The 18,245-nt window shown below is 34.4% G+C and overlaps 1 protein-coding gene across 4 annotated transcripts in view; it reads right to left on the reverse strand.

Annotated features, from left to right (window-relative positions):
• Positions 1-729: 729 nt before the first annotated feature.
• LOC113112420 (SPARC-related modular calcium-binding protein 2-like) overlaps positions 730-18,245 on the reverse strand; it is a 29,676-nt gene continuing 12,160 nt past the window's right edge. The window contains exons 5-14 of one of the 4 annotated variants that reach the window (XM_026277983.1): positions 17,831-17,875; positions 15,489-15,539; positions 15,346-15,411; positions 11,099-11,285; positions 9,900-9,976; positions 4,914-5,013; positions 4,346-4,593; positions 3,599-3,636; positions 1,499-1,536; positions 730-1,313 (exon numbers count right to left, since the gene is read on the reverse strand). In XM_026277983.1, coding sequence (XP_026133768.1) covers position 1,313; positions 1,499-1,536; positions 3,599-3,636; positions 4,346-4,593; positions 4,914-5,013; positions 9,900-9,976; positions 11,099-11,285; positions 15,346-15,411; positions 15,489-15,539; positions 17,831-17,875 — 851 coding nt within the window. In that variant the 3' untranslated portion in view covers positions 730-1,312. Of the gene's footprint in view, positions 1,314-1,498; positions 1,537-2,835; positions 3,414-3,598; positions 3,637-4,345; positions 4,594-4,913; positions 5,014-9,899; positions 9,977-11,098; positions 11,286-15,345; positions 15,412-15,488; positions 15,540-17,830; positions 17,876-18,245 lie in introns of those variants that run through there. The other 3 variants (XM_026277982.1, XM_026277985.1, XM_026277984.1) reach the window with 3 other exon arrangements.

Below are 18,245 nucleotides of genomic sequence, written 5' to 3' on the forward strand. Positions count from 1 at the left end.
TTACAAATTAGTTCCTTTATCTTAAAAATTTGTATCTTTTGAAAAGGTACCTTTGGTTTTGTACTTTTACGGTTCCCGCTGGATATTTTTCATGTCCGCAGGTTAAAGTATCCCCAATAACGTGTTATTTAGCTCCTGGAATGCGACTTTTAACAGGGGAACCCCACCAAAAAAAAATTTTTACCACCCCAGAAATCCGTTTTTACTGTGGATCTCCCCTGAAGAGTGATTAGGGTAGTTTTGAGTAGTAATTGGATGGGTTTTGATGTGAAAACCTGGTACCGTCCCAGTAACAGCTTTTGTACTTTTATTTCTGAAAGTGTGGGAAGCACTCTGGATATAATGCAGGAGGGTTCAGGTAGTAGCTGGGCTCTTTTGACATCTTTGAAACATCATTAACTAATCCCCTTCTTTACATTCCCTGCAGTGTTAAAACCACAAAGTGCTGAATCTTATCTCACGTATCTAGCACCAGATCTGCTTATCATAATTTACACCTAGAGGTAAAAGAATGAGGTCAGTTTGAGGTCACCAATGGAAATTCTAAGCTCTGTTCAAAGACAATGAAGGAATAACAGAATCAAGAATCTACACGTGCATCTCAAATTAAAACTTGTTGTCACTAATTGAATGTTTTTTGTTTGTTTGTTTTTCCTCCTCAGCTCATGCATTCAGATTCAGTGAATACAATGTACTCTTACACAGTTTTGCAATAACAAAAATACAAAATATTATAAAAGACTTCTTTATTTTTTACGCTAATGAAGTACTTTCAACAAAATGAACTGTCTCCCATTTCATGTGTGGTACAGGACTACAATCTGTAATAATTCCAAGCTCAGGCAGTAGTTGGGATTTGGTATAAAAACTAAGTTGAAACTTCTAAAAATAATAATAATAATAATAAAAACAATAGTAATATCAGTTTAGATGCATTACAAACTATTCAGAAATTAGACAAGAAAGGAAAAAAAATCTTGACAAAAAAAAAATGGCCTTGACAAATGCAACATGTAATACAACTTTGTACAACTTAGAAAAGTATACTTATTTTAGACTCACAGAGGACACATACATTGTATGTGTTAAATTATTATTATTCTTTTTGTTGTTTATTGTAAGGACATAAAAAATGCTAACTACATCATTCACATATTCAGCAGTCTGTTTAAATACCTTATTTTTCTACAAAGTGAATTTACATTGTTTTAAAGTACAAAGTGCAAAGACTATGGTTTCCATCGTCGTTTTGGTGGGGCAGGATCTGCGGGACGGGAGCGGGAACAGTTGCTGCGGCCACTTCAGCCTTGCTTCTTTGACAGGATTTGAAGAAAGTTAGATGAGAGAATGAGGAATATGCTATTTAAAGCAATGGCTTTTACTTTATAAATGCATTTGTAATTTGTAATTGGTTTCAATCTACTGCTCTGTAAAAAAGGATAAGTGAGAAGGTTGGAATGCATGTTGAGAATGTTAACAGCTACTGACATTAACTCACCAGTTTACAAGATGATGTGCCTTCAATTGTTTTTGCCCCTGAGAAAACACCAAAGAGAAAGTTATATAAACCTGTTCCCCATTACATTACATGACGGCAATACAGGTTGTTTTCTGAGAAAGTAATCAAACAATTAATTGGCCATTAAAATGACCACACAGTCTCTCAGGCTGAAAACTACAATAGCTTAGTATCTCCCCATTCCTGAGTTAATGCTACTGAAAAGACAATGCTGTGAATCTACTGATATCATCTTTTAAAAAAAGTAAAACATGCCTGTTTTAATTCTAATAGAACAGATTAAAATAAAATAAAATAAAATAAAATTATATTATGAGAAATTAAGTCACAGTTCAGCACTGATAATATGAAGTATTATTTTGAGCAGCAAATCATCATTTCAAAATGATTTCTGAAAGATCATGTGGCACTGAAGAGTGGAGTAATGATGATGAAAATTCAGCTTTGCATCACAGGAATAAATTTTTACTCAAAGAGACAACAGTTTTTGAAATAATGATTTTTTTATCAAATAAATGCATTGGTGAACCTTGGTGAGGAAAAGAGACTTACAAAATTTACTAAAAAGCCATCATGACCCCAAACTTTTGACCAGTAGTATATGTTGCAAACCCATGCATTTCATTCTTTTTTTCCTTTAGCATTTCAAATCGAATTATTCCCAGCATTCTCTGATGCAGTATAAACTGTAGATATTTCTCAGCCATCCATCAGGAAACAGAGAGACTTTTAACAGGGGAACCCCACCAAAAAAAATTTTTTTACCCCCCCCAGAAAGCCGTTTTTACTGTGGATCTCCCCTGAAGAGTGATTGGGGTAATTTTGAGTAGTAATTGGATGGGTTTTTGATGTGAAAACCTGGTACCGTCCCAGTAACAGCTTTTGTACTTTTATTTCTGAAAGTGTGGGAAGCACTCTGGATATAATGCAGGAGGGTTCAGGTAGTAGCTGGGCTCTTTTGACATCTTTGAAACATCATTAACTAATCCCCTTCTTTACATTCCCTGCAGTGTTAAAACCACAAAGTGCTGAATCTTATCTCACGTATCTAGCACCAGATCTGCTTATCATAATTTACACCTAGAGGTAAAAGAATGAGGTCAGTTTGAGGTCACCAATGGAAATTCTAAGCTCTGTTCAAAGACAATGAAGGAATAACAGAATCAAGAATCTACACGTGCATCTCAAATTAAAACTTGTTGTCACTAATTGAATGTTTTTTGTTTGTTTGTTTTTCCTCCTCAGCTCATGCATGCAGATTCAGTGAATACAATGTACTCTTACACAGTTTTGCAATAACAAAAATACAAAATATTATAAAAGACTTCTTTATTTTTTACGCTAATGAAGTACTTTCAACAAAATGAACTGTCTCCCATTTCATGTGTGGTACAGGACTACAATCTGTAATAATTCCTAGCTCAGGCAGTAGTTGGGATTTGGTATAAAAACTAAGTTGAAACTTCTAAAAATAATAATAATAATAATAACAATAGTAATATCAGTTTAGATGCATTACAAACTATTCAGAAAGTAGACAAGAAAGGAAAAAAAATCTTGACAAAAAAAAAAAATGGCCTTGACAAATGCAACATGTAATACAACTTGTACAACTTAGAAAAGTATACTTATTTTAGACTCACAGAGGACACATACATTGTATGTGTTAAATTATTATTATTCTTTTTGTTGTTTATTGTAAGGACATAAAAAATGCTAACTACATCATTCACATATTCAGCAGTCTGTTTAAATACCTTATTTTTCTACAAAGTGAATTTACATTGTTTTAAAGTACAAAGTGCAAAGACTATGGTTTCCATCGTCGTTTTGGTGGGGCAGGATCTGCGGGACGGGAGCGGGAACAGTTGCTGCGGCCACTTCAGCCTTGCTTCTTTGACAGGATTTGAAGAAAGTTAGATGAGAGAATGAGGAATATGCTATTTAAAGCAATGGCTTTTACTTTATAAATGCATTTGTAATTTGTAATTGGTTTCAATCTACTGCTCTGTAAAAAAGGATAAGTGAGAAGGTTGGAATGCATGTTGAGAATGTTAACAGCTACTGACATTAACTCACCAGTTTACAAGATGATGTGCCTTCAATTGTTTTTGCCCCTGAGAAAACACCAAAGAGAAAGTTATATAAACCTGTTCCCCATTACATTACATGACGGCAATACAGGTTGTTTTCTGAGAAAGTAATCAAACCATTAATTGGCCATTAAAATGACCACACAGTCTCTCAGGCTGAAAACTACAATAGCTTAGTATCTCCCCATTCCTGAGTTAATGCTACTGAAAAGACAATGCTGTGAATCTACTGATATCATCTTTTAAAAAAAGTAAAACATGCCTGTTTTAATTCTAATAGAACAGATTAAAATAAAATAAAATAAAATTATATTATGAGAAATTAAGTCACAGTTCAGCACTGATAATATGAAGTATTATTTTGAGCAGCAAATCATCATTTCAAAATGATTTCTGAAAGATCATGTGGCACTGAAGAGTGGAGTAATGATGATGGAAATTCAGCTTTGCATCACAGGAATAAATTTTTACTCAAAGAGACAACAGTTTTTGAAATAATGATTTTTTTATCAAATAAATGCATTGGTGAACCTTGGTGAGGAAAAGAGACTTACAAAATTTACTAAAAAGCCATCATGACCCCAAACTTTTGACCAGTAGTATATGTTGCAAACCCATGCATTTCATTCTTTTTTTCCTTTAGCATTTCAAATCGAATTATTCCCAGCATTCTCTGATGCAGTATAAACTGTAGATATTTCTCAGCCATCCATCAGGAAACAGAGAGACTCACCCTCTTCCTTAGTGACACCCAGACAGCCCATCAGTTCCTGTAGAGACAGGGCCTTATCATTGCTGATGTCGCAGTACTCTACAAATTTCTTCACACACTTCTTGGGCTTGGATTTCTTGCGTAGTAAACGCTTGAATGGTTTGATTTCTTTCTTTCCGATGTCGCCGCTGGAATTCTTGTCAAGCTGACTGAAATACCAATGAACAACTCGTTCTTCCAGAGTATGACTGGGGTCTGGCTCCAACATCCTGGATGAAGGAAAAATCCAACATGGGTGTTTACATGCACATGATTTTCCGGATAAATGCCTGTGCAGCATGTACTGTATATATATATATATATATATATATATATATATATATATATATATATATATATATATATATATATATATATTAAATTATGTTTTTCATTTGCTGCCTTTTGATTGGGCCCTGAATAGCAGCATCAATTATTCCAGTCAGCTAATGAACAAAAAAAATAAAAATGATTTTACTCCACACTGTATAGGGTCAGTTCATTTTAAAAACCCGGTCCATTACATCTACATTTGTCTTTTCTTGTTTACCTGCCAGCAGAGGCCGGGTCAGTTACAGCATGGACCATGTCTGTGGACAATGCGTCCAACACGCTCGTAAGAAATTCTGTCTTCTTCTCCCCAGGACATCCTGAAAAAAAAAAAAAAATGCTAAAATTACCAAATGAGTTATGGCCTTTAACTGTTTAGAATAACATGATTGAATTCTGAATGAATTTGAGTGAACTATTCCTTTAAATTATACTTCACTTTCGATCATAAACTGTTATAAATTTTCTTTTCTCATTGGATTTTATTAAGCTAAATAGCATGCGAAAAAGATTAAAGGACACATATCATCTTTTTATATGACATTTTACCCTTAGGTTATCAGCTATGAAACCTCATAAACAGCTGTTGTGACTGAATTACCTCATGGGTAATTACCTCACTCTCCGGGCCTTATTAGGGATTTTTTTTTTTTTTTTTGGTCATTTCAAACATACAAAATAAATCAATCATTTGCTGTTCTTTTGAACTTTCTGTTCATCAAAGAATTGAACAAAGCTCCACAAAAGCGACACAACTGTTTCCAATATTGATAATAATACAAAAATGTTTCCTGAGCAGCATATTAGCACATCAGAATGATTTCTGAAGGATCATGTGACACTAAAGCCTGGAGTAATGATGCTGAAAATTCAGGTTTGCATCACAGGAATAAATTAGCAAACATTCAAATGTCAGAATGGTACTTTTCATTAAGTATGCAAAATATGCACTAAGTGCATTTTTTACAGGTTTACAATAAACGCTTATACTGCTACACATTAGTGGCTATTTGAGGTACTGGCGCCATAGGTGGCCCAATAAACAGTTGGAAGATGTAAAGCTGTCAGACGGTTTTACACCAACTGCACTTGAAAATAGTGGAGAGTATGGGAGTTAAACAATGTTATGGCTCAGAGATTCTGCATTGCCTTGTCGTAAAAATCAGACCTCCCCTAACCTGTCTGAGGAAGATGACAGCTGCCAATCAAACAGAGGATTTAGGTTTATGGTCACAGTTAAAAGTTAGCTTTCTGTGGAGACTGCTGTCTGTGGATCTTTGAGAGAAACCCACAAACCTGTCAAAAACATGCCCAGAAATTATATTTTGCATAAGCATAATAAATGAAGCCTACAGTATTTGTAGGATTTTTTTTTTTCATGACAGTGAACCCAGCTAACAAAAATATCTTCTAATTATGTTTTGCCAACATTATTGAATATTTGATTATTTTGCAAACATTATGGGAATGTTAGTTTTGAATGTTCTCTAACAGTCTGTAACAAGTAGTAACATTTAAAAAATGTTTGATGAATGTCCAGCTAAAACATTTCAGAGAATAAAAAAACATTCCATGAACAATGTATAAATAAAAAATGTTTTGCTAATGTTTTGAGAACATTATTAAAGACCATATAACTTTGAACTAATATTTTTGAGATTTTGACATTCCCTGTTATAGGAAGCAATTGACTTTAGTTAAGATCCCCATAATGCTTTAATACCATGAAATAAATGAAGAAATATTAAAGAATCTATGTACATATTACTGTGATTGTATACTAAAATTATATGCTTTACTATGTAAATATATCATTTACATAGTAAAGCATTAATGCATCACGGTAGACTGTAATTTTTTGTGAATAACTTTCTTTTAAGTAAATCTGGTGTAAAAAGTTTGTTTTATTTGAGCAGATCTTTGTCAGTCTCTTTAAGTAGCTTGTGTTACGTATATTGGCCACCCTGCTCTTTAGATATTAATGTTGGCTGTTGAAAAACCCGAGGGAGTTTAACACACTCCTACACCTTCTTTCTCAAATCCAGCTGTCTGTCCAAATAAAGCAAGATCAAGAAAGGGAAAGTGTGTTTGTAAGGAGAAGTCTTCACATGCTGGTCTGTTTATGGTCAGGTCCAGAGGCAACAGATTCTCTGGTGTAAGAAGTAAAGGCATGCGGAGGTCCACGTGAACAGGTGTGTGTGTGTCATAGATAACACACATATCAAACCTTTTAAGAATTCTTTTTGCTCTTGGCATTTTACATTAGTCAGAAAATGCCATTTTTAATGTGTCTTCAGGTTCTGTTTTAGTATGAATTTATAGAGTTTGAGCTGCATTGCAAAGAAAACACAGCTTACATATAACTTGTCAAATATAAGGCTGTGTGATTTGGTAAAAAATAAAAATAAAATAAGCTTGATTTTTGACAGGTATTATGATATGATATCTCTATGTATGTTCTAAGCAATTCAATGCTGCAGGATTGGCATATTTTTGTTGCCCAAAACATTAAGTCATGTGACCAAAGTGTAATTTGTTTATAGCTTACGTTTATTATATACGGCTAATCTAAGATTATCATGATGAATAGAATATGAAAGGCTCATAAACTGTTTTGGACATCGAGCTTATTTTCTGCAAAATCCCCAAAACAACAGAATAATCCAACTGAGTTGCTGTCGAGGGAACCAGGGTGATGCTAGATTCCAGATTGGCCTACAAAAATACTTCATGACTGCAGCGCTCTGTTAAACCTGCAAGATTACAGACAGAGCTATTCTTTTTAGATACTTCAACTTAGAAAAATCTAAAAACAGTCAGACATTTGTATGAACTCTCCAGCTAATTTAAATGCTGATTGAGGATTCACTGAGTAAAGCCATCCAGATCCTGCATTTTACAACATTTCAGTAGCGCTACACAGAATCCTGCAGTTTGTGGAACTTATATAAAAACTCTCAAGTTGCAGCAGAGTCATGAGAATTGCGGTATTGGCTGTGGATTGTGGCTGTTTAGCTGCCAGCAGCCGTCGGACCCCATCAGCCCCCCTTCTACACCACAATTAACCAGCCGTGACCAGAGATCTGCTCACACAACAGCACCTGTACACATGCTGCTGGCAGCCTGAACGTCACACACACACACACACACACCTCAGGAACAGACATGTTTACCAAAGTGCACGGTCACAAAGCTAGTCTAGTAGAGAATGAGATCAGCAATTACAATTAGTCTGTGCCACATGTTCAAAGATTTATGTGGTATAATATTCATCTCAGATTAATTAAACATTGAAGTACATTTAAAATAACGGCATTAAATTTTGGGTGCAGAGTGATACTATCCACTAAGAAAAACTGGCTATATATTACAAAACATTCATCGTGTTTCTTCACGTGTCATCAGTTTCTTGGTTTTTTACTGTCCTTAACATAACTTTCCATACTGCTCTCTCAGAAAAAAAAAGTTGTTACTGGGCTGCTGATGCTACCATTTCAAAAGGTACTAAAGGTACTAAAATGTGCACTTTATACTGATATCTATCATTAAGGCTTTAATATGCACCTTCAGGGGTAAATAAGGCACAATATGTACCTTTCGAAAGGGTACTGTCCCTTTTTCTGATAGTGTGGGAGTTTTCGTAATATACCTTTATATAACAAAAGTCTGTTCCTTGATGACATCATCATTCAGGAAGTGACATCACACTGAGGGACATCAACATCACAAACATCAGTGAGTATTAGCAATTTAATTCATTTTGTAATCTAAAATGTTGTATATTGTTACATAAATCAGTGTGGTAGTATACAAATTAATGAGCTCGTTAAAAAAAAAAAAGACTGTTGCTCCCACACTGAACGATTTTTCCAATGTATTTATGAATCCCTTTACTTTTGAAGACATTTCCAAAGGGAGGTTTTGTCTGATTCCAAGAAAAATATAGCAAAGTAACACACACACACACACTCTCTCTCTCTCTCTCTCTCTCACACCTCACTCACTGTTGCCTATTTCACCACTTTATCTTAATTAAAGCATGTAGATAATCCTATTAGTCAAAGTCTGACCAGGGTTACTCCACATTCTGTTATTTGGGACTCAGACAAAGCATATTTCTCATGTATGTACACTAACAGAAAAGTACCCATGACATTTCTATGGTGTTTTTCTTTTAGAGTAGGGTACTTCTAAAAATACTTACTTTGAATGAACTTGAAGTAAATCAAACTCTTTTTTTTTTATTGGAAATTCACAGATGCTAGCGGTGCTAAAATCTTTAAATTCATGATATTAATATTCTTCATTAATTCATTGTTCATTAATTATATACAGTTCAAAAACTTAGGGTGGTAATGATTTTTTATGTTGTAGAACCAATGTGTTACCATGTGAACCAATGTGCCTTTGCTGAATAAAGGTAATTTCTTAAATATATATATATTGCTGACTCCAAACATTTGAACAGTAGTGCATTTATTTATTTATTTTTATAAAATAATAATCAATATGTAAGTATCAAACATCACATAGTCCACATACAGAGTTGTTATACTGCAGATCCTATTCATTTAAATCTAATCAACGACTTCATTCAAGCTGGATGTGGAAGTCACTCCCTTGTTTCCTTTTTGCTGTTTTTTTTTTTTTTTTTTTATCTTTGCCCTTCACTCCTTTTTCCTCTGTTCTTCATCACAGCCACTCCCCCACACTCATTCCTCCTTGTCAACCTCGTAGTCTCATGCTATCAATTGCAATCTATCTTTTCTACCTCCCCTTTCCTCAGTGAGATGATCTGTTAACATCTGTCGTCTAGGCAGACCGTAGGGTCGTGGGAAACCAGGAGATGGTTTAAGACTCTTAATGTCACACACATACCTGAGCTCACATGCAAAAACATATAGATATAGATACACAATGTTATATTGTTCAAATTTTTTTGTTTACTTTGTGCAAGAAAGAATAAAAAGTGATAAACAAAAATATGCAAAAATAAATAGTGCACCTATTAAAAGACACATATTTGATTACATTTTTGTTATTTATTTCCTTCATGCACTCTTTGGTGAAAAGCTGTTGTTTTTCTTTTTTTCAACCTATTTTCTATAAATAGTCCTCTGGCTAGTGTTAAGTCACTCTCCAGCAAACCTTGCACAATATATATGTATATTTTTTTATCTGCTCATAAGTAGAGAGTTAAGCTCACCCTGCAGGTGTCTGCTCCTGTAATGGTCCTTCGGTTTGTTTTGTCTGGCGTTTCCATCACATTTTGGTTGTTCGATTCTAAAGACCAGAAGGAATGAGAGGGAAAACAAAGCAGTATTGTTTACACTGTGATGAGTCCAACAGCTAAAATAATCCACCAATGTCAAGAAAAATATTTTCGATTTTATTAAAATAACAGAAATACTCTTGAAGAGACATTGAGTGATTGGTCTGCTTGAACAGTCCACCTGTTAGAATTTAATCAGAATGATTTGCTAGTATATTTAGCTTTTTCAATGAATGCAGAGCATAAAGGAGCTCTCTAAATATTAAAAGAGACTGAAAAGTGAAAGTCGTGACATTTGCTAAGGCATTTAACCCATCCAAGTGCGCACACGCAGCAGTGAGAAGTGAACACACTTGTGAATGAGATTGGGCCAAGTATTGGCCCCCCAGAGAGTTTTGTAACCTATAGTAAGTCGAATAATGTGACCTGCCCCAGGTGTGCTATATTAGATAAACTGTAAGAGAACAGGTCGACCGATGAAGTGGTGGGGCTTTCTTTCAATAGAGACAAACTGCTTAAGTTGTATTTTGAGAACTAAATAAGGACAGATGTGTTTCCTTAAGGCGCCAGAGGTATTTTAAAGTGTTTAAAATAAAATTTTGTTAAAACTGATGTTAAAGGAATAGTACACTTAAAGATAATAAATAAAAAATGCTGAAAACTTTCAGGACATCCAAGATGCAGATGAGTTTGTTTCTTCATCGGAACCGACTTAGTGAAATTTGCTTTCTCAACAGTGAATGGGTGCCGTCAGAATGAGAGTCCATACAGCTGATAAAAACATCACAATAATCCACACAATTACTCCAATCACAGTTATTTGCTTCTCAAGATATTAATTGATGAACTGGAGGATCACTTGTGAATTATTGTGATTTTTTTTTAGTCAGCTGTTTGGACTCTCATTCTGACGGCACCCATTCACTGCAGAGGATCCATCGGTGAGCATTTCTCCAATTCAGTTGCAATGAAGAAACTCACCTGAGGGGTGAGTAAATTTTCATTTTTATTAATTATTCCTTTAAAAGTCATGCTGCAGTAACATCCTAGTAGTTGTCCTGGAGAATTATTATTATTATTATTGTTATTAATTAAAAAAAATATATATTTAAATGCTATATTGAATGCATTACCTTGTGGATGTGCCAGGTATGGGCCGTCCAGTATCCACCAGGACACACCAGCAGTACCCGGTGGGGGGATGACACTGAACAGGTTTGTAGAGGCCACCATGAGCACAATCTGGCATAAAAACTGCTCCATTTTTATTTTGTCTTGCTTCTTCCTGTGCTAACAGCTTCTCTTGATCACACGAGGTCGCTGAGGTAAAGTGAGGCAGAGGAAAGGAGTCAAATAATGCAAGAGACACAATATGAATGAGTAAGTGTCAGTGTTCTCTGTGTTGAAGAGAAGACAAGCATATGTGTTTCCATATGATGAAAGGAGACAGTGCCCAGAAAAATAGTTCCCAAAAAAACCTTCTCCTTGAAACTTCCGTAAATGTAGTACATACAACCCACACTGCACAAAAGCTTGTGAGGAAGAGAATGTTACAAGCTTGGTCTAAAATAATAATAGTAATAAATCCAATGTTTGACTAATATCTTGTGTACTACAATGTCTTCAACTCTATGATTTCGGAAGGATGCATCCTTCACTGCATATGATATCCCATGATCCTGTGTGTCTGATTCAGCTGGATAAAAGAACATACAAGTAAATGATGTCCAATGTTAAAAGCATTTATAATAAATTAAAATCTATTACATTCAAATGTATTATTATATCTTATAATAATAATAATAATAATAATTATTATTATTATTATTATTATTACTACCCATTTTTGTGTTAATAAATCAACCTTTAATACATTTAAAACTATTTTATTTTTCTACATTTAAATGTATTATTACATTTCAATCCAGTTAATGACATTTAATTGGCAGTTGAACAAATTAATGTTTAAATGCCATTTTAAAAATATGTGTGAATTTTATACTGATAGATAAGCATTGTATTTATTAAATATGATATCTCATGATCCTGTGAGCGTGATTCATATGGTTAAATGAATGTAAATGCGGTCTGATGTGAAAATAATTAAAAAATACATTTAAATTAGTTCAATTCATTTAATACATTTTATGTAATTACATTTTAACTAGATTGATTAAATTGAATTGGCAGTTGAACGAATCAATTAAATGCATAAATGTTCATTTTTCTGTACTTTTTTACCTTTAATGAAACACTGTGTTAATTTAATATAAATTATCCTGTGTGTGAGATTTGGCTGGTTAAAACAACGTGAATGCTGTCTGATGTTTAAAGAATTAATAATAAATTAAAAAATGATTAAGTTGATTTAAAAATCAAACTTGAATTCAGTTAATTAAATGCAATCACCATTTGAACATTTCCCCAACTTATGTTCCCTTATTGAGAAATAAGCTTTCAAATATTCATGGTTATATTTTGAATTTGTTTTATCTCATTGGAAATATGTTATAGTGTTTTCATACAAGAACGTTGCCTGTAAAGTCAAAGACTGACTGGACGGTGAGGTAATGTTTATGACATTAAGAAGTTAATGACTGCATAGGGCTCCTGCAGCTCAACCAGAATAAATATTTACACATTGTCTCCGAGTGCTTGCATTTGCAGTGTCTTTGAATAAAGATAATGACCTTAGACGGAGTGTTGCTGCATAAAACACATTGCTTTGGGAAAACAGTGGCATCTTAGCGCTTCCTTGCAATCCTGCATGAGACACAACGACAGACCGAAAAAAGCATGAATGATCCATATGGAGCACAACCTTTTGAGCCATGAGATTTCTCTGCATCAGGAACCAATCATCTCATGTGCCACAACAGAGCTCTCCTGCAATGCTTTGAGCCGCCCGATCTAATATAAGAAAGATTATGTTAAATGAACTGTGCATGTGTGTGTAAAAGAGAGAGAGAAAGAGAGAGATGATATGTGGTTTCTTATGTTTTCTGTGGAAAGGCGGAGGGTGACCCAACTCCTGGGTAAGGCTAAAAGTATTGTGATGTTAGTGTTGGTGGATGTCATGGCATAAAGTATTTGTAATACAAATACAATTTTATTTAAAGTTTTTACAGTTTAATAAAACATATTATAAGTTACTAATTCAGCGAATAATTTATATACAGAAACCAGGCAAAGAACATTTAAAAAACATGATCACTGATTTCAGTCTAGCGTGAGTTTTGGCACTTTCTAAAAAATCCTGTTATAATCACTGAAGCTGTCTACACTGCTAAATAGATATCTTACTTGTATTGCACGTACATTTGCACTTTGTTGTGGTGTGTTATGATGAAAGAATTTGCGAGAGTGCACACTGAAGCGAAATATGGTGCAATATAAGCAGATCTAGGACACTTTTTATTTTTATTTTCACTTTATTTGCGACAGCCGTAATAGATTTTTTTTTTTATTTGAGTTATTTTAAAGCATCACTAGGGCGTTGTGGGTGTTGCTACATTGCTGCTATAGCACTGCACTAAATACCACTTGGAACAGCTTTGCACTATTTGGGTTTATTTTAATTGTGCACTGTGCATCCCTACTGGTAACCATGATAAACACCATGGTAACACCGTAGCAACCATCTTAGCAAATGCGCAACAAAACACTTAAAAAAAAGATAACTTAAAAAAGAGGAAGAGGATAACATAAAAGGATGTGGGAGAGAGAATATCTTAGCAAATGCATGTTGTCAGGTCTTTGGCTTCATGTGAACATTGTTTTAGAAAATGTTGCCATGGGTTTTCTCATCTTTTTCAACCAAGAGACATTTTTTCTTTGTCTGTCTTTCGTTCAGTTCTATTCTGAGCTTCTCTGAATAGCGATAATCACCCTTTAGACCTCAACGAATCAGCCGTAATCAAAACCATCAGCATTCTCGGACGTTATACTGAATGTTAATCAAGAGAACTTTACAATCAACCTATTCACACACACATAGACACACACACAAATGAGTCTATTAGGAAACACACACACTAGCTATGTAATAATGTCATCAGAATTGGATCTGTTACTGAGTTCTTGTCGTCATTTTTTCCCAGTTGGGTTTTAATGACATCTTTGTTGATTCTTTTATTAGATCAACATCTCCAGCAATGGCTGAATGCCACAGTGAGCTGGATCTTCACGTGTGTGTGTGTGTGTGTGTGTGTGTGTGTGTGTGTGTGTGTGTGTGTGTGTGTGTGAGCAGCTATAGCAACAATTTCACAATACTTACAGATATGTATCTATCTTTGTCTTTCTATTCCCATACAAATATATTAGATTATGTAATAAAATTAATTAATAAAATAAAAAAACAGAATTAAATAAAAAGAATAATATCTCAGCTGTTTCCTATTTTCTTAAAACTAGGCCTTAATTGTTAGCTAAAACTAATTAAAGAAATGTTTGGTAATTGAAAAAAATATATAAAAATAGATTAAAAACTTTGAACAAATGTTACCCTGGCAGCTAATCAAAAGAAATAAGATAAATGCTACAATTACTGAAATTAAAACTAGAAACTAAACTATAGAATATATATATATATATATATATATATATATATATATATATATATATATATATATATATATAAAATGAATAAAAATGACAAAATGAAAACAAACAAATTGACAATATTGATAAATACTATGCAAATGATAATAAAAATAACGATCTAAAAGCTTCTCAGATGTTTATATAAATTGTCCATGTTTTTCCCTTAGTTTCAGAATAGATCTTAAACATTTTAATAGTTTGAAACTTTCCTCAGATTTGACATGACACCGTTATTAAAATTTAAGGAATTCAATGTGTTCTTAATCATTTCTCATTAAATTATTCCAAAATCAGATGATCCGACCTATCCTCTCCACAATAATGTCCCGCACGAGTTCATCTGAGATAAAGTTGAGAAGTGCATCGCTTCAACTCTTCAGACCATGAGCATGATTGGCCACGCAAAAAGAAAATGACAAAATCAGATTTCTTTCTCAAAAGTCTGCAAAAAAGGTTATAGATCTCAATACGAACTCAAACAATTCTCATCAAATTCATTCAGTTTCAGGATATCTAATTTATACTATTCATATTAAAGCATTTTAAAGCTCCATAATCGTTCTGTATGTCATCGAGTGTCTCATTTGTCTGTTTTTGTATTTTCAGCAGACACATCAAGAGACAAAGCTGATACTCAAAAGTCCACTGTGTACTGAGTAAGTACATAAAAACTGTTAGCATGTGACGATTTTCTGTCTTCTCCTAAATACCAAAACCAGTCTGACCCAGTTAGTATTTCGTGTTGAAAAGTGATAACAGATGTTTGTCGGTAACTCACATGTTTTATTCCTGTTTGGTCGGCCACAGACCTGTGTCCAGAGTGTGGGGTGCCTAGAGATGATTTCTAAAACACACACAAATAAACCTAATATTAGTGAACGCTCAACCTAGACGGCATTTAAAAGCTTCATTGACACTCACCTTCCTCATCAGGGGACGGCTGGGGTTCCACCTCGAAAATCACTGGTGGATCTGCATTTAGAATGGAGAAGATTTGCAAGGAAACTACAATTACAATTGTAATCTAGACAGTCACATCACATGAGCCTTGATGCATTTGCACATTGCCCGGCCAGGACAGATTAGTGAAATGGAGAAAGAAAATCAAACCAAGAAGGATAAACTGAGGAGCACAAACAGGCAGATAAAGGGTTAACAAGGTTTAGTGGTTATAACTGACTCACTGAAAGAAAGAAAAAAAGTGTTTAAACATTCAATCTCTTTGCTTGACATCATGAAACACACTCTTGTAAAGACAAAGTGCAGTGTAGTTCAAATATAGAAGTCTGTAAATGCAAAAATATGGATACGTATATGCAAAACAGCATCAAAAATTAAAACTTGGCAAGCAAATGTAAGTAAACATCTGCACCCTTTGACAAATAAAGGCCTAAAACATTCTTAAATCAGAGCAGAAATTTTCAAGACAATAATCTTGCATGCGCTGAAAAAACGTTTGTGTGTTGCTCAGTATTTTTCTCTTCTTTTCCAATATAAACATCTAAACTTCCTTAAATCAAGACACATTTACTTGAGATGCAGTATGAAATATAACAAAATGAAGTGCACTGACGTTTAAAGCAAGAATGAACATCTGTCAAAGGGGTACGGAAAGTGGTTTTCCCTTTTGCATTTAGAGAATACACGCAAACACACACGCACACAGACAGAGGGGACGTGTTGTGTGCAGATGGGGATGAAGGAACATCGCTAGGCGCTTTGGCCACAGGAATCTAAAACGCTGAGAGCCGCAGGTGTGGTTAACCTCAGCAGGGTCAGCATTAACTCATCAGAGGGCAGAAGATAAACTGCCCCTTCTCTCTTGGTGTTTTTCCCTACTAAAATCCTTGGGAAAAAAGTTGAGGAACTTGGGGAACAGCCACCGTCAGCACCCTGATGAAGTGATAAAGTATTATGAGATTCGACCCTGTTATTTATATGACTCCAAAATTTCAGTGTAGCTCAACACATCAGTGATCAGTGTTTTTTTGGCTTTTTGCCATTTATTTGATGGGACAGCCCAAAAGTGACAGAAAATGGAACAAAAGAAGGAGAATGCGTGGGATCAGGAAATTACCCAATATGTGAAACCAGGTCATCATGATGCGTAGTGCACTATTGTCCGAGCCGTACTTCTGACAATGGATCTGTTCTAAAACCTAGTAAGCTGCCTTGCTGTCTACTGCCTATAAAGGCAACTGCAACTCCACTGCCATTTCCTTCCTCGGTAAGTTTGCAAAAATCTAAACATTTTTTTAATCAAAATACATTTTGCAAAACTGAAACAAAATTACTTAAGATGTTAAATTTTTCTTTTGGAACAATAAGTCTTGAAAGAAAGGGGGAAAAAAATGCCAACATGGTAATTTAATTTAAGGGGAAAAAGTTTATTTTTCTTATCCCATTGGCAGACCTTTTTTTCTTTCTGAATGTGAAGTTACTTAATCTTTCAGAAACAAGACTTGTTATCCAATGTCATTTTGTTTTTCAAGTTATTGTGTCTTCATTTAAGAATGTTTAAGTACTTATGCAAGAAAAAAATAAAGAGGAAAACTTTTTTTGAAATTTTTTTTCAGTGTCTGCATTTACAAAATAATGTTCACCACATGAAAAGCACAGGAAACTATAGTTGTGAATGATTTCAAGAGTTTGGTATTTGCAGTTTGTTTCTTTTTCTACAGGTTTACTTTGAAATCTGCCATTTGGGAAGTAAAATCCTATTATTATTATTATTTTTTTTTTATTTATTTTTTTTATCAATACAAAAATAAGAAATGACTTCTAAGAAATAAACTTCAACAAAAATCTTTACATCTCCCATAGCTGAGTTTTTAACCTGAAAAGGACATTCCTCTTTTAACTCAAAATAAAGGAACCAAAAACAGGGTAATGATCTAGACATCAGGTGGACTGTGCTGTTATGTGAAAGGAGCGAATCAGTGGTATTAGTAGTGCATGAGAAAGCTCTTCATCTGGAAAGAAGAGAAACGACGTCCAGGTGAAGTGCAGTACTCTGAAGCCCTTCAAATTCATTTTAACGACTGTGAAAAGCAAAGGCTGTTATTACAGCGTCTCTCTGTTTAACGACTCCACCATATGACCATTTACTTTCAGCCCTGAAGCAACTTCAGTACTCTCAATTCACAAAATATTAGAATGGCAAGCCGTAACTTGCAATAGAGATGCACACAGACATTAAAACGTAGCTGCCAGTGTAGATTGTCCCTCATGAAAGTCTTTACCATATCGTTAAAGATATTCACCTGGTTTTCCTGCTTCCTTTGGATTTACATTACCACCCTTGGGCCCTAAAAATCAACAGGACAATCACAGGTTACTCAAGCTTGCATTTTAGTAATTCTACAACTAGAATTTAATAAACTGGACTATAACATTCAAATATGTCCCACAGATCAGAGAAAGTTTTCCAGGAATGGTTCATTTGAAAGGACTTACTTTTTAAATTATGTATTAAGCCTCTACAGAGGAACATGATAATGTTATGGCGACTGCAGGGGGTAAAAGCCATATGACACTGTCTTGGAGTAAAAGAGCAAGAATGTTTGTGCTCGGCCGCTTTGCCTGCCAAACGTGCATTTGTTTTGTGATGCTCCCCCAGACCTAAATGATTAAGCTGTTGCATGTGCAATTAAATCTAATTGGTCCTTTTCTAGTGAA

The sequence above is a fragment of the Carassius auratus genome, chromosome 13 (genome assembly GCF_003368295.1).
Source record: "Carassius auratus strain Wakin chromosome 13, ASM336829v1, whole genome shotgun sequence".
Lineage (NCBI taxonomy): Eukaryota > Metazoa > Chordata > Actinopteri > Cypriniformes > Cyprinidae > Carassius > Carassius auratus.